Source organism: Ciona intestinalis, chromosome 13 (genome assembly GCF_000224145.3).
Source record: "Ciona intestinalis chromosome 13, KH, whole genome shotgun sequence".
Lineage (NCBI taxonomy): Eukaryota > Metazoa > Chordata > Ascidiacea > Phlebobranchia > Cionidae > Ciona > Ciona intestinalis.
In genome coordinates, this window is record NC_020178.2 from 1,758,491 (window position 1) to 1,786,390 (window position 27,900).

A 27,900-nucleotide genomic window follows, 5' to 3' on the forward strand; every position below is an offset into this window, starting at 1 on the left:
GTCCATTTTATAAAATGGGTCCAATATATGACATGGGCCAGTATATGACATGGGGCTAATTTATGACATTGGGGCTAATTTATGACATGGGGCCAATTTATAAAATGGGGCCAATATATAACATTGGGCCCAATATATAACATGGGGCTAATTTATAACATGGGCCCATTTTATAAAATGGGGCCAATATATGACATGGGCCAGTATATGACATGGGGCCAATATATGACATTGGGGCTAATTTATGACATGGGGCCAATTTATAAAATGGGGCCAATATATGACATGGGGCTAATTTATAACATGGGGCCAATTTATAACATGGGGCCAATATATGACATGCGGCTATTATATGACATGGGGCCAATATATAACATGGGGCTAATATATGACATGGGGCCAATATATAACATGGGGCCATTATATTGCATAGGGGCTAATATATGACATGGGGCTAATTTATGACATGTGGCCAATATATGACATGGGGCCAATTTATAAAATGGGGCCAATTTATAAAATGGGGCCAATTTATGACATGCGGTTAATATATGACATGTGGCCAATTTATGACATGGGGTCAATATATGACATGCGGTCATTTTATAAAATGGGGCCAATTTATGACATGGGGTCAATATATGACATGGGGTCATTTTATAAAATGGGGCCAATTTATGACATGGGGTTAATATATGACATGTGGCCAATTTATGACATGGGGCCAATATATGACATGGGGCCAATTTATGACATTGGGCCAATATATGACATTGGGCCAATATATGACATGGGGCCATTTTATAAAATGGGGCCAATATATGACATGGGGCCAATATATGACATGGGGCCAATTTATAAAATGGGGCCAATTTATGACATGGGGTTAATATATGACATGTGGCCAATTTATGACATGGGGCCAATATATGAGACGGGCCAACTACTATATATTCATTTATTGTTATATTAGATTTTATTTATATTTATGGCCAATTATAATTAGACTATTTGAACATCAGCTTACCTTTTCTTTCCGTATCACGGGTTGATATAAGACTCATAAATATAAATGAGTTCTGTGTGGAGTTGTATGAATGACTTTGAATATCAGTAGCTTTACTGTATGTCCCATAATACGACAACATGCCTTTGCTTTTCTTCACATAGGTTGGTAGGCTTAGTTCTATAAACAGAGTGTTTGAATATGCTTTCATTGATAACTTTAATTATATACCTTATTCTAATTGTGTGCTACCAAGTAAAACGTAATACATAAATAAAAAGCTTTTCTGGTAAAACAACGTAATTGTATTATTGTTTTACTTTTGAGTCTTATACCCAGTTTAACGACTATCGTTGCCCTTTATAAGTTACATTTACCAACCAAATCTTATTGTCTGATCCATGGTGGCAGCCATACATATACTTGATACATCTGCATACACATATGTCCCATATATACGTCTCGTATCTTCAGGTGTATCTCGACACTCAGAATAAGATGGACAGATCAGCATTACAATGTCTGCTGTAAACTTCTCTGCAGTTGTGCTGCAAGAAACTGGGATAAAATGTAAGTTTTGGTGATTAAATAAATGAGTGTAACTTATTTGTTCCTTGTAATGCGGGACAATGACAGTCGTTATACCACGACTGTTCTGTTTCATACACCTAATGCCTGCTTACGAGTTACCACGTATATAACTTATTTACCCTCGTACGGTTGGGCAATGGTAGTCGTTATAACACGGGTGTTCTGTTTCATACACCTTGTGCTCAAAAGTTTCCACGTATGTAACTAATTTATCCTCGCATGGCAGGGCAACGACAGTCATAATAACATTGGTGTTCTGTTTCATACACCTCGTGCCCGCTTACAAGTTACTGCGTATGTAACTTATTTATCCTTGCAACGACAGTGGCTATACGTACATAAATTAGTTAATGTTTAGTATTTCGCATTTTTTATTAATTAAATGGCCAACTGGCCATAGATATTATAATGTTAATCTATGATTATTAATATTTTTACCTTGAAATGTAAAGGAAGCCCCGGACACCCCATGTGTTGTACTTGTTATTCCATGTTTATAATTCCCAACGTAGGAAGTTAAGCCCGATGTTCGATATCCACTTATTAATCCACCAGTGTCTACAATATGTCTATTTTAAACTGGGTGTTGGTGATTAGAACATTGGTTTATATATAGTAAGTTGAAAATAATGAAAATGCATGCAAGATGAAAGAATCAAACATGGACAATCTTACCCTAGCCTAATAAACTTTAAACCAGGTCTATTTTAAACTGGGTATTGTTGTTTTAAAACAGGGGTGTAGATCTTAATTAGTGGTTGACAAAGTATCAATTACTGGGTGGGCCCATGGGCTGCACGTTTATTTAACATAAACAATTTTTTTAAATGATTACGAAATAGTTTTTAAAAGTTCATTTTTTTCATAATAATAACAGACGGTGCAAATAGTTTATAAAAATGTTTGTTTTTCGCATACGTTAACAGCGTTATTATAAGTTTATAACAAGCAAACCAGCGTTAATCTGTCCATCATGAACTGCAGCCGCGCAAATGTTCGAATCTTCAGAATAAATATTATTCCCTTTGACTTGGTAGTTAGCTTGGTCACACCTTGGTGGGCAGAAACCAACAAACCAATCTTTTTCCTCGATACTTGTCCCATTCATTGAGCATGGGATGGCTGGTGCTGTGTGTTAATAATATAGCTGTTTGTCAGTCACTAATTTAGTGCATTTTGCATGTCTTTGAAATATATGCAAATATATACAATAAAATATAAATAGGATGAGAAAATGGAAGAAAAAGGTGCCCCATCTTCCCCACCCTATATATTGCTATTATGTGGGGTCCTATTTTTATTATGTTTAAAATATTAAACAAAAAACAAAGCTGTTTTGAACCCTATAAATGTTAGCCTTAGAAAGTCCAAACGTACTCCTTAAGTTATACAAACATTTAGTTTTACCGTTAAATAGGAATCCATGTTCGGTAAAATCTCTTCTAAAAGAATTCACGCCATTCTGGGTCTTCCATCGTTCGTCCCACTTATTTATATTAACATTACGTACTTTATACACGGTGACTCTACCCCCTCTGCCTGTATTGTTAATGTTATGTATTAAATTCAAAGACAACTTTTAAATTCATTACTCATTCAGATTCAATCACATTTTGCATTTTTTTTTTAATATTTAATAATTTTTTTAATAAATATTTTTAAATACTTATTTTACGTCAATCTTATTTTTTTATGTTAATTATCTTTACCTTTCTTAATAACTCCATCGAATAACGCTGCATTGCAGATTCCCGACCTAGTGTGGTATATCCCTGACCCAAATATCATTACCTTATCTGTGCAATGCTTGGGGCAATCCACAGTGTAAACTTTTGCTGATTCTTGCATATCAAGGAGCTTACATGCGCTAACCTCTGCAAAGGTAATGTAACAACTTCATTTACTTTTCTATATAATCTAAAGTTCAACCTTGAGATTCAATCGTGTTTTGCAGTTTTCTTTGAAAATTATTATTTAATTGATGAGTTTGCTTGAAAGGATTCAAACAAAAATAGTTGATAATGTTTATCAAGCTTTAAATTTAGATTTTTGATAAAACTTTATATAAATGAACAAATTTATTCATCTTCGCGTGGCAAACACCATTATAACACAGGTGTTAACACAAACGTCGTTATAACACAGGTGTTCTGTTCCATACACCTCATGCTCAAAACGTTTAATTTACCACAGAAATTTTCACTATTGAATAAACTTTAACTTTACCTTGAAATTGGAAGAACACCCAGTAGTAGTGGTCATCCCTAACGCTATGAACACCGTGTCTTATACTTCCTTTAAATCTATGTTGGCCAACCCTTGTATATACTGTCACTTTGCCGCCTGCGTCTGTATAATATTATCATTCGTTTATTCAGGTTGAATGTCGCAACATACATAAAATACAAATATCCTAATCGTGTTTTAAACAATTAACAACAGTCTATGGGAGTCATACCAAGACCCACCCCACTAAATAAATCTTCTCACTTTGACATGAAAGAAAAGATACACTTAATTATAGTAGGGTGGGGAAAGATAGGACACTATAAGCACATAATATACAAATATCCTGACTGTGTTTTAAATAACTAACAACAGTCTATGGGAGTCGTGGGGATACGGTTTTATAATTCTTTGAATATTCTTTGTTTACTACCAAATGGGACGAAAAATGGAATAAAAATGAGTTCCATCTGACCCTACACTACTATGTATATATATCTACAAATATATTAATTCAAATATGTTAACGTTATGCATCGACTTAAATTGTTATTAAGGATCTTAATGCTTAGATATATATACTTGTAATTCTCCCATCATGTACAGCTGCAGCACAAACTTCTGAATACCCAGTATAATGGTTGGTCCCAAACACCCTGTTAAACCTCCTTACACAGTTTGCCGGACAAATCACATTTTGTTTGAAAGTCTTGATGTCCACTCCAAGTGTCTTGCAAGTTACTGTAACCAAATTTGTTTTTACATATAGGTATGGACACTTAGTAATTGTAAGGGAAGTTATACTTGTTTTTTATAATATGTTATTGAATATAAGGAACCAAATTATATATGTTATTGAAAATAAGGAACCAAATTATAATATGTTATTGAATATAAGAAACCAAATTATAATATGTTATTGAATATAAGGAACCAAATTATAATATGTTATTGAATATAAGAAACCAAATTATAATATGTTATTGAATATAAGAAACCAAATTATAATATGTTATTGAATATAAGAAACCAAATTATATATGTTATTAAGTACAAGTATGGTTTTATGCAGGTCAGGGATATGGTTTTATAATGTTTGTGTAATCTTATAATATTATTCTTAAAATCTTAAATAAACAACTGATGATATAAATGTCAATTTATTTAATATTTTAAGGTGGTAATCTTAAAATATTTTATATGTTTGTCAAGGCTTATTTATTGATTACAAGAATTTATCTATAAATAACAAATTATGTTACATAACTTACTGTTATAATAAGTTGAATCTGCCCAAGATGTACCAAATATAATCATAAGAAATCCAAAAGTAATTGTAGCTCTCATTTTGGGATCTTATCTTCAATTCAGTTTTTTTGTGTTTCAAACTCTTGCATGTATTTATTTCATTTACTATAACTGCAATTAAGTTTTAGCTCTGTTCAGTGGATTTTCTTTAAAAATTGTTTTGTTCACTTATATTTTTCGTTGTTTATTTGTTTTTAATAAAGAATAAGATTTTTAGTAGCATGTTATTTGCAATAGCAGTTCTTTCTTTGCTACACTATCTGTAGGGTTTATGTTTTCTTATATTTAAATTTAAAAAGCTGAAACTGTTTTAAATCTTTACTTGTTATCATTTCTTAGTTCATTATAACTAGTTCTTTCAATTCTTGTTGTAGTTTGATTTCTGTTCTTGTAGTTAAATTCTTCTTCTTTGAATTTAATTGTTTTTTTTATTTGTTTTTTTAACCCTATTTGTTCTTCCTTTAATTGCTGTTCTTGTAGTTTATTTTTGTTTTAAATTCAACTGTTTTTTTTTGCTATACAAACTGGTTAAACTAAAATTCAGTAAGGCTTATATTTATAGTTGTTTACAGTTTTTGTTTCAAACAGTTGCTCAAACATTAGCTTAACTATAGCTCTTCACATAAATAGCAGCCATTGAAATGCAGAATGTCACTGTGTTAAACCACAACCACCCACACATTATAAGTTATGTAGAAGTGATTTTCTCCTTGTGTGGGCTGTACAGATAACATCTTAAGATCAACACAACTCTGTCAGTGGGTTCACCAGAGTTTTGATGGATTAAGTTAAAATTTGCTGCCATGGCAGTTTATGACTGTCTTTTTTAACTATACATTTGATAACCAACCAACTCATTCAAGGTTTTATATTTATTTTAGGATATGAATGCTTTTAATATATCTGACATAGTATAGCATCAGGATATGTGTAATACGTGTAACCATGGTGTAACACAACAGCTTATAGCAGGCATTCGGACAATAGGCTGATATGAAAAGATAATATTTGTTTAAAGTTGTCTTTACAAATATAGCCCTTTATCATATTTGTGTATTAGTAACTGAACAAAGGCGATCCAGGTAATTTAATATCTTAATGTATGTTAGCAGAATTACTTTTGTCTGGATAGGTGATGTACTGCTTTAGTATTAATAGTATATTTGTTTGGTTCGGATCTGTGAGATCATATTACATGTGTATTCATACCATGTATTAATGCGTATGAAATAGGACGCTCGTATTGTAACGACTGTCACTGCCACGTGAGATTAAATAGCGTGAATCATTAACGAATGTAGGTATATCTGTTTGTTAAAATGGTATAGTTCTAATATATATGGAAATCTTTTAATAGGCAAATATAACATGTTTATATGCGGACTCTGGGGAAGTAAAAAAGTATTTTTGTTTACGTAGGGAAACCCCCTATGCACAATATTGTGCAATAACTTTGTAAAGTTTGCTTTGCGAAAGTTTATGGCAGTATAGCTTAGAATCTTAGATTAAAGTACTTTGTGGACGTTCTTGCGACCCAAAATTATGTTTCTTTTTTTGTGTTTATGTATTTTTATTAAGGTACCGGTTCGTAATCGACTGGTACATAATTGCTATAGTTAGTAAAAGCAAGTGTTGTGCGTTTGGTTGAGCGAATTATTCTTTGATTTTTCATCGTGTTTGGCCAATGCCGAGAAAGAAACCGTTCAGTGGAAAGCAAAAGAAACAACAACTGCACGATAAACGTATCAAGAAAGGTAAGAAGTTAATCTGGTGAAGGATCCTCTGGTACATCATGGCAGAATAGGCTGGTGGAAAGTGACAAGTGTTAGGGGACAGGGGGTGGTGGTTAGGGGGTTAGTGATTAGAGGTTGGTGGTTAGCAAATAATGTATAAATGTTACAAATAATACACTAGTGTTATATATATATTGTTTCTAATGTTTGTATTGAAACCTACAAGAACCCATGATATTGTACCTCGTCCAAGAACGGATCAATTAGGACCAGCTCAACACTTAATACAAAGGGAATTTTAGCTCTGAGGATACAGTTATACAATTCGAAAATTATACTTTACTTACTAAAAATGCTATGATAAGAGAATGAAAATATGAACCTCTTTTCCCTAAGTATTATATACATACATAGAGTCATAGACCACCATACTATTTATCATTATTCCACCCCAGGGTCTTCGGACCACCCTCCCCAAGTACAAACATGGCAACCATCATCATCTGATAAACCAACTGAACCCCATTCTTCACATTCACTACCTGAAGCCAAAGAGCATACCAAAGGTAGGCTATTATATATTTATAATTATATATAACTTAATCTGTTCAACCTATACTCACCAAAAATAGGGGTGGCAAAATGCTGGTCTTGCCAGGCATGGTTTTTAACATGTAATCGTAAATTTGGCTTCTAGTATAAAATAAACGACATTAATTTTCGATAAAATCTTGCCATATTTAAAATGATTCTATAATAAACATTTTATACTGGAATCGAACTCATTTTCCAAGTTTTATTGCCTTTATTTCTTCTTACTTGGAATTTTAGAATTTAACTCCAATTTCTGTGCAGTAATTTGCCATAATTATAATATTTCTATGCAGGAATTTGAGATAATTATAATATTTCTATGCAGGCGTTTACGATCCCTCTCGTTTCCATCTTAACTTCTTGAAAGAATCACGCGAGGAGCTAGAGAGGAGGAAGAAAGATGCTCAAAGTCTTCCTGTCATCTTTGTGGATGAACGAGAACTTGAAGCAGACATCAAGGATGTCTATAGACCTGGATCAGGTAATAACATTTCTATGGACAAGATTTTTGTACAAGTTTATAAGATTTTCATGTGCAAGGTCATAGGGTATGAAATACTAATATGATAATTTAATCAATGAATGTAACTTGCATTATCCCCCATGTCCAGAAAACGACAGTCATTATAATACAGGTGTTCATACACCTGGTGCTAGGTTACGTTTGTTCATACACCTGGTGCTAGGTTACGTTTGTTCATACACCTGGTGCTAGGTTACGAGTCTTAGCATACAAGTCATTATAAGTCTCAGCATTCATAAAGTATTTGTATACAAAGTATTTTCAGATATGATTTTAATTACATTTCATATGTTTCATTCCACCAACAGTGCTCGACGTGCCCAAGCGACCCACATGGAAATATACAATGTCTAAACAACAAGTTGAAAGGAAGGAAGAAGCTTATTTTAAATCTTACTTGATGAATATTTATGAGGAATTTGGCGAACAGAACCTGAGTTATTTTGAACATAATCTTGAGGTGGATAAATATCATGTATTTCTTGTAGTAGTTGTGTATTCATATTCTATATGGGTAAGATCCTACAGTGTATCATGGGTGCTGAGATTTAGTACAGAGTTGCTATTGTTCAAACCTAATATCCTGATCATGTTTCAAACAATTAACAATGGTCTATGGGAGTCGTGAGGATACGGTTTTATAATTCTTTGAATGTTCTTTGTTTACTACCAAATAGGAAGAGAAAATAGATAGAAAAAGTGTCCCATCTTTCCCCATCCTACTATATGGAAATTTGTTAGTTGGTTCTACAGTATTCTTAGGCCGTATCTCTTTATATTTTATATGATTTCTATAGACATGGCGGCAAGCATGGAGGGTTTGGGAGATGAGTGATGTCATCGTCATGGTAACTGACGTTAGACACCCGGTAACATAGAGATCTTTTATTTATGTTATATAAATATTAGTTTCTTTTCAAAAGTAATAGACGAATATCGTGCACATTTTTTCAAGTTCAATCATTTTTACTGATGTGTTTTTTCAAGTTCAATCATTTTTACTGCGGAGCCAAATTTAATTGACTTTTACTTTTGCGCTAAATCTTGATATCATATAACAAGTGCATTAACCAAGGAACACTTGAACCAATAAGTTAGATTTGTTTCACAGAAATAACAGTCAGTAGAAAATAACAGTAGTACCCTTCCAATAGATCCTCCACTTCTCCCCTGCTTTATACGAATATGTGACCAAGGAATTGAACAAACCTCTTATATTGGTTTTAAACAAGATCGACTTGGTCCCTGCTAATGTCATTGCTGCGTGGACTTCATATTTTAAGGAGTAAGTATTGGTTTAAAAGTCAATGTTTATAAGCTAACTTACCATAGGTGCGTATCTTCATATAATTTCAGCACAAAAGTGAGTTACAGAACCCTAATATCATTAGTGACCAAGGGGTTGAAGCAATTATCATTAAGTTTATCAGCCAAGTTTGCATATTTCCACAATGATAGCAGAATTAATTTTAAACTCCTACTCATGGCGCGTCCTGTTATCTGTAACAAATTGTTGATATCATCACAATCTGAGTCAGCAGAAACCTTTTAAAGCATAGTATTTCTACCTGTAACAAACCTTTACTTAGTTTTATTATTCACAGATTATTCCCGGAGCTTCACGTAGTTTGGTTCACTTCATTCCCACAAGATGTGAGAAGTGTGGATCTCGCTAATAGTAAGTTCCTAGCTTCATAACTACACTGAATAGTTGATCTTGCGAATAGTAAGTTCACTTAACATAGTTATACAGCGTGTGGTATGGAAACATAGAGAACCCAAACATAGTACAACATGCATATTTGTGCAGAGAAAAGTAAGAGAACGCGAAAGAAGCGAGTTTACAATACACAGATCGGACCTAAGGAGCTTTTACAAATATGCAAGAATATTGTGGGGGATAAAGGTAATGGTGTTTCTATGTGGTGTTTTTATAACATTTCTATACTGTATGGGTGAGGTCCTACAGCGAGGCACGCCATGGGACCTGAGATTTAGGCCAGAGTTGGCCCATTACCCCAACATTGTATATGCACATTCTATTCTATTTGGGTGAGGTTGTACAGTGAGGCACGCCATGGGACCTGAGATTTAGGCCAGAGTTGGTTCATTACCCCAACATTGTATATGCACATTCTATTCTATATGGGTGAGGTCCTACAGCGAGGCACGTCATGGGACCTGGGATGTAGGCCAGAGTTGGCCCATTACCAATTATATTATTTCTATTACAGTTGATTTATCGTCATGGGCGACGAAAATTGAATCCGATCTTCAACAACTTGGTTTCCATGGTAACGAGGATTCCACCAATCACCATGCAGCTGCTGGTGGTAAGTATTTATTATGATGTCATAGTCATACTCTTTATTACATGCATAGCAAGTACCAGGTATTTATGTTGCTAATATAAAGTAATTGTATATATGCTTGCATGTGGTAAAGGGGACTTAAAAAATTGTCTAAATCATGACATACAATTTATGTATATATTATATATATATGCTCCTCTCTGAACCAATATTTATGTTATATATAATATAATGTTGTTTTTATGAAATATATGCTTAGATTCGAACCGCGTTTTGCCCCAAAAAGTTTCTTCAAATGAAAAGGTTGATAAAACAACACAAGATGAAATACTCACTATTGGGTTCGTGGGTGAGTGGTGCTGAATTGTTTATTGTATAAATATTTGTTTATCCTCGCATGGCGGGGCAACAACAATCATTATAACACTGGTGTTCTGTTTCATACACTTCGTGCCAGCTTACAAGTTATGTAACTTATTTATCCTCGCATGGCGGGGCAATGACAGTTGTTATAACACGGGTGTTCTGTTTCATACACCTCGTGCCCACCATACATAATACTGGTAACATGATATATAACACACTTGTCCACAGGCCACCCAAATGTTGGTAAATCCTCTTTAATGAATGGATTAATTGGTCGTAAAGTTGTCAGCACATCAGTGACCCCCGGGCATACAAAATACTTCCAAACTTATTTTCTTACTAAAACTGTAAAGTTGTGCGATTCTCCGGGTCTTGTCTTTCCCTCACTTATTCATAAACAACTACAAGTAAGTTAGATTGTTAAGTTTATGAAACTTTGCATAATTTTCCGCCAATTGCATCATAATTTGTTTTATTTACTAACCATTCAATATGCATTTATTTTGACAGTTTTGTGGTCTACAAACCAAGTGTTTTTACCCTAGCTTGATTTATCGACTGTTGTTTTGCTAATTTCCTTTTCTTCGCCGTGTTTTTTCATGAGGAATAACATAAGAATCTTGTGTTCACTGACATTGGAATATAAACCCCCAGATTCTTAGCGGTATCTACCCGATAGCGCAAGTCCAAGAACCTTACACCCCTGTTGGGTACCTGGCTTCACGTATCCCTCTAGTGGATATATTGCAACTAAAGCGAGTTGAAAATCCGAGATACCGAGATCAATGGACGCCATGGGAGATTAGTGAAGGTCGGTTGTAGTTGATTATGTATGTTAACAAATGAGAATGTAACTTGTTTTTCCTCGTATGGCGGGGCAACAACAGTCGTTATAACTCGGGTGTTCTGATTCATACACCTCGTGCCTGCTTACAGGTTACCATATATGTTTAATACTATGTTCTTTGTCGCATTTTCAAATTATTTCACTTTTTAGTTAAAACACTTCAGGCTGTACATTTTAAGATTCAATCTTGTTTTGCAATAAATAGTTTACAATTTTTTTTTCCTTATCACAGCTTGGGCAGAGAAGCGGAATTACCGCACAGCCAAAGCAGCTCGTCCAGATGTATACAGAGCGGCTAACAGTATATTAAGGATGGCAGTTGATGGGAGGTTATGTTTGTATATGAGACCACCGGGGTTCACACATAATAAAGGTATTGCTGTGTTTGTTTGTACAGTGTTTTTCTTTAAAAAGTCTCCATATATATTTGTTTTTATATTAGATTTGTAACTGAACTATTGGGGTAGGAATGTGCCCATTCTGCCCCAAATCCCAGGTTTCTGGCATGACTCGTTATAGAACCTCACTGTTATAGAATAAAATGTTCCATTTCACTTAAAATTTGTTGTGTTATAAGAATAGGGTTCAATTATCCCTACATTTTGAAGGTCTGGAAACTATGTGTATTTTACCAAACATTTGAAAAACATTTGTGGTTGGACCGCATTACATGCAATTTAGACTACCCATAAGTAACCACTGGGTCGGAGCAATATTAAACCAGCAACTGTTAAATACACCTTTACCCATTGTAAATATTAGACTAGATTTAGACAACCCATAAGTAACCACTTGCAATAATAAATAGCAAACTTTTACCTGATATAATTCGGCGCCCGTAGCACAGTTGGTTAGCTCGTCTGCCTCTAACCCAGAGGTAATGGGTTCAAGGTTTAGTGCTGCCATCATTATGTGCGTATGTGTCCTTGGGCAGGACACTTTGCAATTGCTCCAACCCAGTGGTCACTAATGGGTTGTCCAAATTATTAGAGGATAAAGTAGGAAGGTACAATAACCATCCTGCCCCCCAGATTACTGGGAGCAACACGAGAACACTGTGGGTCTTCTCGCTCTTCAATCAACCGGGCATTTCCATGGCAACGGGAGGCCCTTACCTCTTCGTGTGGAGGATCTTTACAGCTCCGAATCCATATGCGACTCCAACTCCGAAGTGTGGTCCTCCAATGAAGAGGATGACACACTTGAAGAGGATTCAAATATATTGATGGCGGTTTCAAAACAAGATTCGGAATCTGACAACTCAGATTCCGATCATGATGTCACAATCTCTCCTATGACTAATCAGTTTTCGCTCCTCGCAAGTGGGGATTTTGACAGCGACTAAGTTAGGTGTTTCAATTTATTTATTGAGTGTTCAGTTTAAGTTCCAATGGGCAGTGTAGTGTGTTTGGTGATCAGTTTAATTGGTGGGAATACAAATTCAGAAACATAAAAATCGATAAAAAAATACGCAAAAAAAATTGCTGGAAATGAAATAACGCTTCAAAGCGAATGACATCATCACATTGTGATGTCAAAGTGTTCATTAATGACATCATCGCATTGTGATGTCATAGTGTTCATTGTTTGCTTTGAACCGCTTCTTTTCTCGCTGCATCTTGAAGTAAACCGGTGTCAACCTCGTCAGCTGGAAGTTGGACGTATCGGACGACGGATCCTCGGACAAAACAATTCTTCACGGATAACTGGGGAAGATGTTTAATTTAAGGTATTATATATTTGTATTCAACAAGTTTATATACTTTTAAGATATTAGGTTATGACCAGGTATAAAAAGGACTTGGGAAAGTTACGTTTTAATTTCAGGTACAATATATAACAATGGTCTAATGGTTCAGTAGTGGAACAACTCTGGCTTAATTGCTTTGCCTCGCCACAAGACCTTACTCGAGTAAAATCAAGCTTAATACTAAGTTAAATAATAGGAGTCTTTATACAATGTAACCCATTTAATAAGTTTATATTCTGGAAAATGTTTTAGCATACTGCTTCCAAAGGAGGTAAACTAGATTTGTGTGAATATTTACTGTTGTAATAGCTTTAACTTAACTATGAGCAGAGGGGGCAAAAAATCCCTGGTCCAATGGCATGCCTCTTTGTAAGACCTCACCCATATAGAATAGAACACATTATATTTCTCACCATATGTGGATATTTCTCTGGATCAGTTACACTGATATCTGTAAGTTTAATATTCAAGTATTGATCCACTGAATGCAAGGTGCCGCATATACTTAGGTCGTTCTTTAATTCTACAACGACATCTTTGCCAACCAGGGACTTAAAGAAGGAATAGAATAACTGGAAAGGAAACAAAGTATGTTTCAGATATAGAATAACTGGGAAGATAATAAGGTGTGTTTTAATGGTGTAACTACTTTTTAAAGCCATGATTGTAAATAAATGATTGAACTTATATATAGAATAACTGTAAAGTGAAAAAGAATGAATGACTTTTTTTGTCTCCTCGGTCAGAGTACTGAAGATAGGGGAAATATACAATAACAAAAAGGGTAAAATTTACATGTTATTGCAGTTGTGTGACTGCTTCAAGAGCTAGAGAGGTACAAAAGTTCAAAATATGCGTTTTCTGTACGACATACACACATTTATGAATTACTTACAGACAGTGCTATTACTTAGCCCAAAGGATAAAAACGACAAAATAAATACAACAAATTGTAACTTACCATGATTGTATGGAATGATTTTGAACTTGCTCCGATTTTCCAGGCTTGGCTTCGCTTTAAACTTACGTTTGAAAACTAGTAGTATGGCACACATGCACACGGTATTTTATGTGCTGAGTTCTGTTGGACAATTTTCCTTATAAAAGCATCAGAATATGACCAAAGCAATGATATTGGTTATATAACAGCGCGTAGTAAAGAAAATGTTACAAATGTAAATCTAAAACTGTAAATCTGCCGTTTAAGATTAAATATTTTGAACTCCCCAATCAAAAGTTAGCATGTTTTAAATTTCTGTTTTTCATACAAAGCTGACAAAGGGGAATCCCCTTCAATCAAGGTTTTTATTTTTTTGTTTCCGATTAACTTGTTTATTCATTATGTTACTAAATAAATACGCCCAAGTTTTATACACCATTTTGACGATAAGCAGCATAGCACGTTTTTATTTTGTATTTTGCGTATTTTTTAATTTATAAAGTTAAATGCGGTGTACAGAATTACTCCCAAACTTTATTATGATAAAATTACTAAATTAAGACGTAAATGTTGTATAAAACATGTTTTTTATGTTTGTATATGCTCTTTTAATGTCTTTTTGGTGAACTTTTTCAGACATAAGGTAATAAAATAATGAAGTGTAATGTGAATCTAGAACACGTAGCTTTGTGTTGTAACAAAAACCCTCATTGTTTGGATCATGGACCTGATGACGTCATCGCTTTTGGGAGTTCAAATTCCGTGGTTATTTATGAGCCGGTGAAGTATAAAGATGGGATTCCAGTCACAGCCCACGTTGTTTCCACTTTAAACCACCATAGAGGTCCTGTAGGGTGCGTCAAGTGGATTCGAAGGTTTAGCGATGATGGGATTTTAAAGACGCCATTTTTGCTCTCGGGATCAGTAGATAAAACTATCACGTGCTGGAAAATTGGGATCGAAAATGGAAAGTTTGATAAAAGTGAAGAAATTCTTGCTGAGTTAAAAGGACATAGTGGGACCATCACTGCTATGGATGGGATAGTCGTTGGGAATAGAAATCTTATATCTTCAGCTGGTGCTGATTCTTGTGTTAAAATATGGTTTCATAGCGATAATATAACAATGGTTGATTGTGTTCAAACAATTGACTTTAACAATGGGTTTGTCCATGGACTTTCAATGCATATGATACCAAACACTAAGGTTCCAATGCTGGCACTTGCATGCGATGATTTTAAGATTCATATTTACAACTTAAATGGGGATATATTGGAGTTGGAAAAAGTGGAGTTTAAATTAACCGTGTGTCTAAGTGGGCATGAGGATTGGGTCAGAGATGTCGACTTTTTATCAAGTTCTGGAGATTTAATTTTATCAAGTTGTTCGCAGGACGGTTTTGTGCGTTTGTGGAAAATTCAGAAGCAAAAAGAAATTGAGAAAAATGATTTTTCTGAGTTAAAGATGAAACAGCAGAATTTTGAAGTTTGTGGAGTGAAGTATTCAGTTTGTATTGAAGCAGTTTTATCGGGGCATGAAAATTGGGTTTATAGTGTTCAGTGGGTTCATGGGACACAACCTATGCTGTTATCAGCTTCCATTGATAAAACTGTGGTCGTATGGGAGTATGATGTTGACTGTGGGATGTGGATTGATAAAGTTCGGGTTGGGGAAGTAGGGGGAAATACCCTGGGGTTTTATGGAGCACAGTGTAATGATAAAGGCAACCAGATAGTTGCCCATAGCCACAGTGGTGCTTTGCATGCATGGGATTTGAAGGGGAATGGAGAATGGAAACCTGCTGTGGTCGTGACTGGACATTCTGCTCCTGTATTAGACATAAGTTGGGAACCTTTACATGGGAGATACTTGTTAACTACAGGAGATGACCAAACCACAAGGGTTCTCTCACAGTGGGTTCGTGAGTGTGGTTTCAAATCATGGCATGAGATAGCAAGACCACAAATTCACGGATATGATATCACGTGTTTATCCATGATGCATTCACTGAAATTTGTGTCCGGCGCGGATGAAAAAGTTTTGCGGGTTTTTGAAGCCCCGAAAAATTATTTGGAAAATTTGAAAAGCCTTACAGGGTTTGAGTTGATAAAAACTGATATGAATCACCCTGAAGGGGCAACTGTTCCCGCTCTTGGTTTGTCCAATAAAGCTGTTCTTGCTGGTAGTAAATGTGAAAAGGAAAGCGACCGCAGTGAGCAGTATATTGAGAATATGTTTATACCCGCTGTGTTGGATCGACCACCACCTGAAACGCATCTCTTGCAGAATACACTGTGGCCTGAGGTGCGGAAGTTGTACGGACATGTCTATGAAATATTTTGTGTGGCTTGCAGTAAAGATGGAAACTTGATTGCATCAGCTGCAAAGTCATCCAAGCCCCAACATGCAGGAATAATAATATGGGATACAAATATAATGCAACAGGTTGATACATTACATGGGCATACGTTAACTGTCACTCAAATGGAGTTTTCACCCAATGGAAATTACCTTCTATCTGTTTCAAGGGACCGGACGTGGATTATTCATAAAATCAACAAAGTCAACTCAACTTACGAGTTTTCAATCCACAGTAAAAGCGAGAAAAAGGCCTCCCACTCACGGATCATATGGTCGTGCTCATGGGCTCATGATAGCAAGTTATTTGTCACGGGATCACGGGATAAAAAACTCATGATATGGGAGGTGATTAATGATACAGTGAATAGATTATGTGTTGAAGATTGTGGACAACCAATAACAGCCGTTGCTTTCAGTTCAAAGTTGGTTTCCATGAACTACATTATAGCATATGGGCTGGAGAACGGTAGAATTAATATTTCTTTGTTTTCAACATCTGGTTCTTTGTTTCAAACAATCTCAATGTTTAATCTCAACTTCTCCCATTGTTTAGCAGTGAAACGACTTCAATGGAAACCAAATGTTGAGGAAAATTCAAATCTTGTTTTGGCTTCTTGTAGTTTAGATAATCAAGTTAAAATGTTTGAAGTTTTATTAGAAAGTTAATTAAACTAAATTGGATGTATAAAAAACTATCTTTGGTGCTGTTTAGGCTATATGTCATGTTAGTAGTTTTAATTAATGCAATATCACCTGTTTCAATCAATGAGGTTCCTATGTTTTACAATTGTGTATAACTGTATTTTAACAATGTCACCTTAGATTTTGTCTAAAATTCAAAAACCGTTATTATTGCCAACGTTTTAATCATATCCCAGTGTCTCATTTCTGCCCTGCTTTTGAACCTTACAATATAAATGAGGTCCCCAGTTTAAAACCCCCCTAAAATAGCAAAATAATAACATGTTCCCACTTACGTTTTGCTCCAGGTTGTTAAGTTATATTTAATATGAACTTGATTGTTCTTTGAGTTGAATCTGTGGAACAACAATTAAACAATGGAGGTAGGAAGTTTGCTCAAACATATTTGAAATAGTTTTGTTGAAAATGACAAAATCAAGTTACAATCTTTTTTTATTCTGTTTAATATATAACATGGTATTTCTTTTAATTTTCAGGAATATTTTTCATGGTGGAATCTTCCGTTGGAATTTCTATTCGATGCCTGGAAGATTAGCAATGCTGTGGGATTACTGTTTACTTGTATTGGTAAGCCCATATATATAAAAGTCTAAGTAGGGATGCACATTACAGAATAATTAGGTATTCTAGGATATCCTAGAATACTTTATTCCGAATCTAGAATTTCGAATCTTTTTACATTTATAGGAAAAAATATTTTTACCCACATAAGTCAGTTTATTGAGTCTTTCATAATAGCCTTGTTTGATAATCAGCTGTAAAATGATCAAAAATTGTACTATTGGGTAGTTTTTGCCCCATGAAACGTATAGCAGGTTATGAAAAGACGTTGCAAAACGTTTACTCTCGAAGGTCCCACAAACACAAAAATATTTTTTTTTCAAAAATATTAAGGTTTAAAAATTGTTAATATAGTATATGAGATGACGCGTGATGACGTCATTAAACAGAATACCGAATCCCGTAATTAGATTCAATTAGATTCGAATACAAAAGGATTCGAATCTATAGGATTCGAAATTCTGTAATGTGCATCCCTAAGTCTAAGTGTATTAAACTGGTTCGTTACCCCATATGTTTTTCATAATCCTTGAATGAATGAATGAATGAATGAATGTAACTTACTTTATCCTCGGGTGGCTGTAAAACGACCCTGGTTATAACACGGTTGTTCTGTTTCATACACCTCGTGCCCGCTTACGAGTTACCACGTATGTAACTTCGTGGGTGATTATTTTTTAGGGATTATCATATATAACTATGCACCCACACTAACACCAACATATGTTTATTACAGCTGTATTCTGCGTGGCTTTAATATTCGAAGGGTTCCGGATCCTGAGTGCGATTCTCAGCAGCAGGTTTTTCGTGCTACCATTGGTCCCTTGTAATCGGGACGATGATTCAAGTAGCTCTTCCATCAACGGATCAGTTGAGATCACGGATAGTTTGAACCATGTTAAGTGGGAGAGGTGGGGTCAATAGGGGAGTGCTTTATATTTACATAGATGTTGTTTCTCATAAACAGTCTAGCTGCAAAGATTTTTCATGATATTCATACTTTTGACTGTGAGAAACACAGGTGTTCTGTTTTATATAACTCTTGCTCACAAGTTACCACGTATGTAACTTATTTACCTTCGCATGGCGGGGAAACGACAGTCCTTATAACACGGGTGTTCTGTTTCATACACCTCATGCCTGCTTACAATTACCACGTATGTAACTTGTTTATCCTCGCATGGCGGGTAACGGCAGTCATTATAACACGGATGTTCTGTTTCATACACCTCGTGCCAGCTTACGAGTTACCATGCATGTAACCTATTTATCCTCGCATAGTGGGGCAATGACAGTTTTTATAACACTGTTGTTCTGTTTCATACAACCCGTGCTATCTTACGAGTTACCAAGTATGTAACTTATTTATCTCCGCCTATTTAATGGTAGTAGTGCTGAGCATCAAACTTGTTTCTGTGGGATAAGAGCAGGGCTGCTTACCACTGCTGAATAGCACCATAGTTATTTATAATTAGAAACTAAAGAACTTTTTGTCATCATACTAATTAATCTGTGTTGTTCCACAGAACCAAGAACCATATCCTCCAGACAGCAATCCATGTGTTTAAAGTAGCAGCAAGTTACGGTTTAATGCTCGCTGTGATGTCTTACAACGCCTACATTGCGATATCTGTTCTACTTGGGGCAACTTTGGGTTATTTCGTATTCTGCCATCATGTTTACAAACTGCCACGACGAACTGGTGATCCTTGTAATTTGAGCCGAACAACAACTTGTACTTTTCCTGAACCTTCATCTGAGGAACTGTTAGCAGGTTCCACTACTGCTTATATTCACTGAACCAGGTTGGGGTGATGGGCTATCCTCTCTTTAACTGCACTCATATACATAGTGTATATATATATATATAATCGGAGAAATGTGCCAACTGTGGCTTAAATCCCAGGTCCCTTTGCTACCTTACTTTAACTGTATCCATATAAATATGAATGTGAATATACAATGTTAGGGTAAAGGACCAACTCTGGCCTAAATCTTCTGGCAAATCCTACTGTTGGACCTCACCCATACAAAAATGGTGCATTTGTACCAATGTAGGCTTGGAGCTTTTATATATCATACACAGGTGCCAAACCTGGGTGGCAGGGTAAGCAACCTTTAAATTAACTTAACCACCACTGCAGCAACACAGGGATTTTATTGCCCTCTTGTATTGATATCATGTGTTTGTCATAAATGGAAAACAGATCTATATACTGTTATTCACATAACCAAGAACACATACCTATACACTAACTACCATCTATATTCTAGTTAAAAAGGGTAAAACACACTGATTTTTTCATTTAATCGCGTTTCTTGTTTTTAAAACGGCTGTAAAGAGATTGTTTTACCTTTATGTTAATTTTGTTGTTCTGTTTTAAAATTTTAATTTGTGTGATCGTTTTCCCTTGTTTATTTACCATGTTTATACTTCATTTTTCCCACTCATTATGTTTGGTGTTAAGTGCAATGGTAATTGGACGCAAAAACTTTGTAAGTAATAACATATATGCTCCTTTAAACTAACTATTATCTTCAAAGTGAGTAAAATTATGTTCTGAAGTCGCATTTTACGTGAACCGTATTTATGTTTCACTGTGTTTATTTTGCGCTATATGTCGTCATCGCAATTCTGTGTCATGATTGGCCAGCAGTTTTGGTGAAAATTATTAAATATTAGGCTCTGGTAGTCACCATTAAGTAATAGAATAGGCTCTAACCGTTACGATTAAATATTGGGCTGTAGGAGTTACGATAAAGTATTAGGCTATGGCGGTTACGATTAAGTGTTAGACTCTGGCGGTTACGATTAAGTGTTAGACTCTGGCGGTTACGATTAAGTGTTAGACTCTGGCGGTTACGATTAAGTGTTAGACTCTGGCGGTTACGATTAAGTGTTAGACTCTGGCGGTTACGATTAAGTGTTAGACTCTGGCGGTTACGATTAAGTGTTAAGACTCTGGCGGTTACGATTAAGTGTTAAGACTCTGGCGGTTACGATTAAGTGTTAGACTCTGGCGGTTACGATTAAGTATTAAGCACTAGGAGTTGCGATTAAGTATTAGGCTCTAGCCGTTGCGATTAAGTATTAGGCTCTAGCCGTTGCGATTAAGTATTAGGCACTAGGAGTTACGATAAAGTATTCGGCTCTGGCGGTTACGATTAAGTGTTAGGCTCTAGCGGTTACCATTAAGTATTAAACTCCCCAGTTAGATTTTAAACACTTGATTTCTATTTTACGCACATAGGGGGATCTCCCTAATTGAGGTTTTAGTTTTTCATTTACTATAAAGTTTTTTTTTTCAACTCGAGCAGTTATATATAAACTATCTCGATAATGGAAGCAGAGTCCGAACTCCGATAGGCAGTATAGGACGTTTTTAGCTTAATATGCCTAAATAAAAGTAAGAAGAAGTACAGGATCCCTCAAAGTGTATTATATCGCCTCAATCTTCTTCTTAAATCTTGTAGATTACCTGTGTGATTACATAGCAACTGTAACCTGTGCTAGATTGAACTTTTGGCAATAGTGAAGAACTCTCCGGTACGTTATAGATTCGGCTGTGAAAGGTGTTATATAGAGGTTGGTAGTGGGGGTTTTAGTTAGTGTTTAGTAAGTTAGGGATGCTTAACACGCTCATAAACACCCTCTCAACAGCAACAAATCGTTGCCATTCCATTAATTGCTAAATTTGGTATATATAATATCATGAAATAACATCTACTGAAAAATAAGGCATGTTTTAAATAAGGTTTAAGTAAGCTATATAAACATAAGTTACTTCTGCTTACAGGCGTATATATTTGGTATAAGCCTTGTATATTTCCGATGTTTCGTCTGCCATCCAACAAGACTTTATCAGGGAATAAAATGTTGGAGATTCACTTTCTTTTTCATACCAGATAATCCATTGTAAGATAATTTAAACATAAGTTAATTTAGCCAAGTGATGGATTAGTTTAGTAACTTGTAGTAACCTCAACCTTCAAGTGATTGAAGGAGTAAAAATGTTTGTTTCTTTCTTTTCTCCTAGTTTTCCTCCAAGAGGGGTGGGAGAAGTTACATAGAAGCCCCATTAAAAGTTAATAAACGCTAAAAGGAGAAAAAAAAGAAGTACTCAACAGTATCTACTGTAAAATAAAAGTTAGTTATTGTTTGTATACAATATACTATTTATAACAATTATATATGCTCGATAAGTGTATTTTTCTTTTCACCTTGAACAGACAACCAAAAGCTGACCCTAGAGGCGGTATCAATTTTGCCAGTTGTCTAAAATTATTAAATCAATATTAATCAGAAATTGTAAAGCTTAATGGAAGATAGCTTAAATGTTAAAATTCAAAGATAAATAATGATAACAAAATACCTCATATAGAAAACCCCTAAATACCCCCTTTTGTACATTAACTAGATAACTCGTTAAATACTTCCCAGATCCTCTTAATGTTTACCTGTCCATCAAACGGTCGCTCATCCATAACATCAAGTTATAATATCTGTAGCAGTGTTGCCAGGTAAATATTGGTCGCGATCAATATTATTTATTGGCAACACTTTGACAGCATTGGCATCAAGATTAATTACTTGCCAATATTAGACAAAGGATAAAGTAACTTGTGTCAATATTAGACATTAGATAAGGTAACTTGTGTCAATATTAGACAAAAGAAATACAAATAAAGAATGTTTGGTTTGTTACTGGGTAACGAGAATACAACTAGTTGAACCTTTGTTTTAAAAAAGTCGTAAGCAAGGAGAAGTAATATATCTATGTGCCCACAGTCGTTGGCTTTATTATAGAGCTGCAACAGATAGAAGAAAATTGTTTTATTTCTTAAGTTTTAAAAATATTTCCAAATAGGAAAGATCCAATTGCTTATATTACATTGTTATTTTAAGAGTAATGGTTAGGTGAGGAATATCAAATTGTGCCTTTTTGTTAACTACAAGTGTGTTAAGGCAAATTTTAGCATACCGTTTTTGCTACAGTTGAGTTGCGGCATACCGATTTGCGTCTGTTTGTTAACTACAGTAGTGTTAAGACATTTTAAACTCTGTTGGCTACCAATTGCATTGTGTGTTTGTATACTAAACAATTTAGCTTAACGATTTTGCTATGATTGAGTTATTGTTAGCTACAATTTTGTTTCGAAAATTGAAACTTATTAACTATTGATGCACGAGAATTGCTTCTCTGTAAGAAAGTTTTATAATGGCATCGACTGAACATGATTTTATACAAGATGAGGTTGGTGAGGAGGAAAAGAATCTTGCCGAAAAGTTAAAGGATTTGTGTGATTCTGATGGGAAAGAAATGAAAGGAACTAAACTTGAAGCAGCTCCGATTTTTTATGATCTTGCAAAGATTTATAATTATAAACCCAAGGATAAAATGTTGAACATGACTCGTAGTGCAGCTTTGTATAACTCTGCTATTGTGAGGGATCCAGAAAATCAAAGGTTTAAAGATGAACTTAAAGCTTTGTGCTCAGCAGTTCTGATGAAAGCAAATGCTGCATTGCTAGACGCTGATTTAATTTATTTGGCAACTGAGGTAAAAAAAACCCTGTTTGATTCTCGAAAGGAGTATGGAGAAAGTTATAAACAGCTTGAAATAATCCAGTATGGTTTAAAAGATGGTCAACTAATTGAACTACAAAGAAAGAAAATCTTAGAGGTTAAAAACCTTCAACAAGAAGTTACGAGAAGGTACACTGAATTAATGAGGTTTATTTCTGATGAATGCATCAAGATTATGGGAACACCACCATGCAAATATGCTGTAGTTGGATTGGGTTCCTTGGCACGATCGGAAATCACTCTGTACTCAGATTTCGAACACATTATTGTTCTTGATAATGATGCCAAGATGAAAGATCGGGAGTACTTCAGATGGTTCACCACAATCTTCAACGTCATCTTGATCAACCTCGGAGAAACCGCGATCAACTGTGTTGCAGTTCCAAGTATAAACCCCAGGTATAGAGACTGGTTTACAGACATTGTTACACCAAATGGGGTAACGTTTGATGGGATAGTAGCCCACGCTTGCATACGCCCACTTGGACGACCAGCAACTAAAAACAAACCCTGGAAGACTGAATTTATTACACTAGTCGATGAAATGGTTGAATACTTGGATAGTGATGAAGGCAACGACCAGGGATATCATGTGGCTGGTGCTTTATCCAAGGCTTGCTTTGTAGCTGGCAATGAAGAAATTTGTGCTAAATATCAAGAAAAGGCTCATCTTAGGATTAAAGAGAATGATGAAAAAAATTATTTGTTGGCTGTGCACAAACAAATAGCAGAAAATTTACGAAACTTTGACGTAATGTGTTGTTGGGTTTGCAAAGCTACAACATAAAGAAAGCAATCTACAGAGGTGCAACCATCTTTCTATCAGCCATCGGTCGATTACATTCACTACAAGCATCATCTTGCTTTGATATCATTGATGGATTGAAAGATATTGGCGAATGCAGTGAAGAAATGGCGCACCAACTCCAGTTCATGGTGGCAGTGGCTTGTGAGGTTCGCGCCAAAGTTTATCATTCGAAGAAACAACAAGATGATAATCCTATGGAGGATTCTGGATATGAAGATCTTACCCCGCGTTTGATTGAAATTGTTGGAAAACAAAGCTTGGTTTCTTTCATAGAAATAATGTTAACTCTGCAGCGATTCCTGGTTTCTTTTTTTAAAACAACACCAAACACGCTGGAAAAAGGACATCACGATATATGGGGAAATAAATTTACACAGCATCGTGGTGGAGTTAGAATGCAAACTTTACTTTTTCTCCATTTAACTGAAGAATTGGTAAAACATACCAAAGAAACAATTTCCTCAACCCCAGCTGAAATAATTCCAATTCATACGAATGTTGTTTTAGCTGCATTTGAAAGCAAGGAATATGATCTGGTTATCGAAATATGTTCAAAGGTTGATTATTCTAACTATACAGTCGATCAGAACTTTGAGTATAAAGTTTATGAGTTGGCAAGCATTGTAAATCGATCATACAATGAGGAGACAAAATATTTTGAAGGTTCAAGATCAGTAGTTGAAGCCAAGGTCCAAGAATTGGAAGATATGTTGAAAACTAATGAACTAAGCATTTATTTGGTTTATACCCTTAAAATATACTCTAATACATTAATGTTGCTTAACGATGGTAAGGTTCCCAACACTTCCAGCATTCATGCAGTTTGGAAACAGGTTTTAAACTTGATGTGTCATGATACAAGCGATACAGTTAAAATTGAAACACTGTGCGTATATGCTGAATTTTTGATGAAAAATGATCAATACACAGAAGCATTTATACTACTGGATGAAGCCAAACAATTGATGCAACCGTACAAGAATACAACAACATATATGCACAGGCATTTGTACCAAGCATATGCATTTTGCTACCATGATACTGGCAGATATTATGAGGCATTCATATGTGGGTTGGAATATGTGAGATCTGGAACAAGCGTAACAAACCAATACCTGATGACATTAAACAAAGGATGAAAAAATATTTTAAAGAATTCATATTCCGTCATCCCATAAAGTTGTGTGAATATGCTGAAACACTGATAGACAATGGAAAACCCACAGAAGCAATGAAACTACTGGACGAAGCCAAACAGATGATGCAACCGTACAAGCTTACAACAACAGTGGTGCACGGGCATTTGTATTATGCATATGCATGTTGCTACAATAATACTGGCAGATATTATGAGGCATTGATATGTGGGTTGGAATATGTGAGAATCTGGGAGAAGCGTAACAAACCAATACCTGATGACATTAAACAAAGGATGAAAAACATTCTTAAAGAATTCATATTCCGTCATCCTGTGAAGTTGTGTGAATCTGCTACAACACTGATAGACAATGGAAAACCCACAGAAGCATTGAAACTACTGGATAAAGCCAAACAATGATGCAACCGTACAAGAATACAACAACATTGGTGCACGGGCATTTGTATTATGCATATGCATTTTGCTACCATAATACTGGCAGATATTATGAGGCATTGATATGTGGGTTGGAATATGCGAGAATCTGGGAGAAGCGTAACATGCCAATACCTGATGACATTAAACAAAGGATGAAAAACATTCTTAAAGAATTCATATTCCGTCATCCTGTGAAGTTGTGTGAATCTGCTACAACACTGATAGACAATGGAAAACCCACAGAAGCATTGAAACTACTGGATAAAGCCAAACAATTGATGCAACCGTACAAGGTTCCAACAACATATACGCACATACGTTTGTATAACACATATGCAGTTTGCTACAATAATACTGGCAGATATTACGAGGCATTGATATGTTGGTTGGAATTTACGAGAATCTGTAAGAAACTTAAGGAACCAATACCTAATGTCATTAAACAAGTGATGAAAGAAACTTTTCTACCGATTCATATTCCGTCATTCCCATGAAGTTCGTGTATTTCTGTCTGCAACACTGACAAAGAATGGAAAACCCACGGAAGCATTGAAACTACTGGATGAAGCCAAACAATTAATGCAAGAATACAACAACACGGGTGCACAGGCGACTATACAACGCATTTGCAGAATGCCAGCAAATCCACGAAGATAAGGACTGGAGAAAAAAATAGAGAATGAAAGACGCTGTAATAAAGTTAGGCCGGTTGACAATATTTGATATGGTAACAATAATTATCCTTATGTTCAGATTTGCCGCATCACCAAACTCTTTGTGCTAATTGTGTATCCTGTTGTTTGTTTTTCAACATGGGTAATTGTAATAACAGTGATAAAGATATGAAGATAACCAAATAACATGCAATATGGTGATAATGTGACAATCAACATGACAATAGTTAAAGCATGGCAATTATAAGGTGCTAGTAGCCCAACATACTAATGCGCATAAGCTTGTATGGTAACTATGAGATAAATACTAACACCTATATTAAAACCACTGTCTAATTACTTCATACTAAGTTATATCTCGATAGTGAGTACACATTATGACATCACACATATTATTATGACATCACACTCACCCTAACAAAGGCGATTCTTCCATCAATTCTATATCTTCCCTCCATGATCCTCTCATTGTTCAAATATGTTGTGTACCAATGTCCTGTACATTTTAGACTACCATGCTTTCATATTAATATCCTGATAAAGACAAACTGAATAAAATATCAAAGTCAAAACGTTGCTTCAATAAAACTAATTTCCAAAAACTTTATCGACTATCATAGGTGCTTGTTGTTCATGCACTAATATAAACAACCACTATAGGCACCGAGCATTAGATTATACAAGGTATGCAGGGGTGCATGAGGTACCTTGTATTGAGGGTTGAGCAGATATGAAGCTTCCCTGCCCCGCTGTTTTGCAGGTTTCGGGCAAATCTTTCCCTCGGCAGCAAATTTATGAATGAAGACGACCGACCGACAGCGAGCATGTTTGCAAAGTTTCCAACAATCCTCGACGTTCGATTGTTTGGCTGGGAATACAATGGGTGTTAATAATATTTCACTTATTTATCTTCGCATGACTTAGTTTAAAGTAAGAACACCATAGGTGCCAAACCTATGTATATACAAGGCTAACAGGGGAGGCAGGGATAGTTAGACACAATCCTGTGAAACAAATCTAACTTATTGCTTGTAATATTTACTGATTAATGAAGAGAAAAATTGGGGGTTTGCCTGCCCACCCTGCCACCCCAGGTTCGTTGCCTATGAAACACGGATATCATATTGCCTTATATGGAGTGGATTCGTACACCTCATGCTCACTGTCAAGTTACCAAGCATGAACAATTGTGTTTATATCTTCCATTATGTGTGGCTTGTTTAACAGGAATTATCCATTTGTCCACTAAAGGGGTTCATGGCTTCACAAATACAACAAATCAAACATAGTGTTTAGTCTTATGCATATTAAATGTGGACCAGGCATTATAGTTTAAAGTGGAATCATCATTTGTTTTACTTCTAAGTTTTAAAAATATTTTCCAACCTAAACTGGATAGCATAGTATGTCGTGCAGACAATAAACAGAGATTCAA

General features: G+C 35.3%; 5 protein-coding genes, 5 long non-coding RNA genes and 1 other non-coding gene across 16 annotated transcripts in view; 7 read left to right on the forward strand and 4 right to left on the reverse strand.

The window, feature by feature from the left end:
• LOC108950045 overlaps nt 1-4,697 on the forward strand; it is a 17,408-nt gene extending 12,711 nt beyond the window's left edge. For 2 of the 4 annotated variants that reach the window (XR_003396514.1, XR_003396516.1), the window contains 3 exons: nt 1,481-1,576; nt 3,345-3,479; nt 4,430-4,697. This is a non-coding gene — a long non-coding RNA (uncharacterized LOC108950045). Of the gene's footprint in view, nt 1-1,480; nt 1,577-3,344; nt 3,480-3,790; nt 4,009-4,429 lie in introns of those variants that run through there. The other 2 variants (XR_003396517.1, XR_003396515.1) reach the window with 2 other exon arrangements.
• LOC100185406 overlaps nt 1-6,446 on the reverse strand; it is a 15,066-nt gene extending 8,620 nt beyond the window's left edge. For 2 of the 3 annotated variants that reach the window (XM_026837341.1, XM_009862392.3), the window contains exons 1-9: nt 5,095-6,446; nt 4,406-4,564; nt 3,824-3,946; nt 3,307-3,471; nt 3,005-3,136; nt 2,552-2,725; nt 2,036-2,155; nt 1,388-1,564; nt 1,028-1,186 (exon numbers count right to left, since the gene is read on the reverse strand). In XM_026837341.1, coding sequence (XP_026693142.1) covers nt 1,028-1,186; nt 1,388-1,564; nt 2,036-2,155; nt 2,552-2,725; nt 3,005-3,136; nt 3,307-3,471; nt 3,824-3,946; nt 4,406-4,564; nt 5,095-5,170 — 1,285 coding nt within the window. In that variant the 5' untranslated portion in view covers nt 5,171-6,446. The remainder of the gene's footprint in view (nt 1-1,027; nt 1,187-1,387; nt 1,565-2,035; nt 2,156-2,551; nt 2,726-3,004; nt 3,137-3,306; nt 3,472-3,823; nt 3,947-4,405; nt 4,565-5,094) is intronic. The other variant, XM_026837340.1, reaches the window with a different exon arrangement.
• A 206-nt stretch (nt 6,447-6,652) lies between these two features.
• On the forward strand, nt 6,653-12,979 carry LOC100183035 (guanine nucleotide-binding protein-like 1). The gene is made up of 14 exons (XM_002128498.4): nt 6,653-6,885; nt 7,320-7,430; nt 7,784-7,939; nt 8,290-8,441; nt 8,779-8,850; nt 9,136-9,266; nt 9,586-9,659; nt 9,792-9,887; nt 10,216-10,314; nt 10,553-10,642; nt 10,888-11,066; nt 11,314-11,470; nt 11,739-11,879; nt 12,538-12,979. Exons 1-14 carry the CDS (start codon nt 6,816-6,818, stop codon nt 12,849-12,851), a joined length of 1,842 nt encoding a protein of 613 aa, XP_002128534.1. The 5' UTR covers nt 6,653-6,815; the 3' UTR covers nt 12,852-12,979.
• LOC100186255 lies at nt 12,856-14,475 on the reverse strand. Its single transcript, XR_717531.3, has 3 exons — nt 14,218-14,475; nt 13,670-13,828; nt 12,856-13,212 (listed from the first exon to the last, which is right to left on the reverse strand). It is a non-coding gene; the product is annotated as an uncharacterized LOC100186255 (long non-coding RNA).
• A 337-nt stretch (nt 14,476-14,812) lies between these two features.
• On the forward strand, nt 14,813-17,546 carry LOC100183883 (elongator complex protein 2). The gene has a single exon (XM_002128614.4). The coding sequence runs from the start codon at nt 14,851-14,853 to the stop codon at nt 17,221-17,223; it is 2,373 nt and encodes a 790-aa protein (XP_002128650.1). The 5' UTR covers nt 14,813-14,850; the 3' UTR covers nt 17,224-17,546.
• Nucleotides 17,342-20,521, forward strand: LOC100181425 (probable low affinity copper uptake protein 2). Its single transcript, XM_002128594.5, has 4 exons — nt 17,342-17,621; nt 17,736-17,826; nt 18,557-18,731; nt 19,347-20,521. The coding sequence occupies exons 1-4, from the start codon at nt 17,616-17,618 to the stop codon at nt 19,618-19,620; spliced, it is 546 nt and encodes a 181-aa protein (XP_002128630.1). The 5' UTR covers nt 17,342-17,615; the 3' UTR covers nt 19,621-20,521.
• Nucleotides 20,136-21,864, reverse strand: LOC113474823. The gene is made up of 2 exons (XR_003396519.1): nt 21,616-21,864; nt 20,136-21,384 (listed from the first exon to the last, which is right to left on the reverse strand). It is a non-coding gene; the product is annotated as an uncharacterized LOC113474823 (long non-coding RNA).
• LOC108950039 lies at nt 21,295-21,899 on the forward strand. The gene is made up of 2 exons (XR_001975023.2): nt 21,295-21,406; nt 21,858-21,899. It is a non-coding gene; the product is annotated as an uncharacterized LOC108950039 (long non-coding RNA).
• Nucleotides 21,900-24,286: 2,387 nt separating this feature from the next.
• Nucleotides 24,287-26,227, forward strand: LOC113474821. Its single transcript, XM_026837342.1, has 2 exons — nt 24,287-25,537; nt 26,131-26,227. Exon 1 carries the CDS (start codon nt 24,320-24,322, stop codon nt 25,352-25,354), a length of 1,035 nt encoding a protein of 344 aa, XP_026693143.1. The 5' UTR covers nt 24,287-24,319; the 3' UTR covers nt 25,355-25,537; nt 26,131-26,227.
• Nucleotides 25,865-25,918, forward strand: mir4201 (microRNA 4201). Its single transcript, NR_034597.1, has one exon. It is a non-coding gene; the product is annotated as a microRNA 4201 (primary transcript).
• Nucleotides 26,228-26,308: 81 nt separating the features above from the next.
• On the reverse strand, nt 26,309-27,882 carry LOC113474822. Its single transcript, XR_003396518.1, has 3 exons — nt 27,173-27,882; nt 26,879-27,013; nt 26,309-26,451 (listed from the first exon to the last, which is right to left on the reverse strand). It is a non-coding gene; the product is annotated as an uncharacterized LOC113474822 (long non-coding RNA).
• Nucleotides 27,883-27,900: the final 18 nt, after the last annotated feature.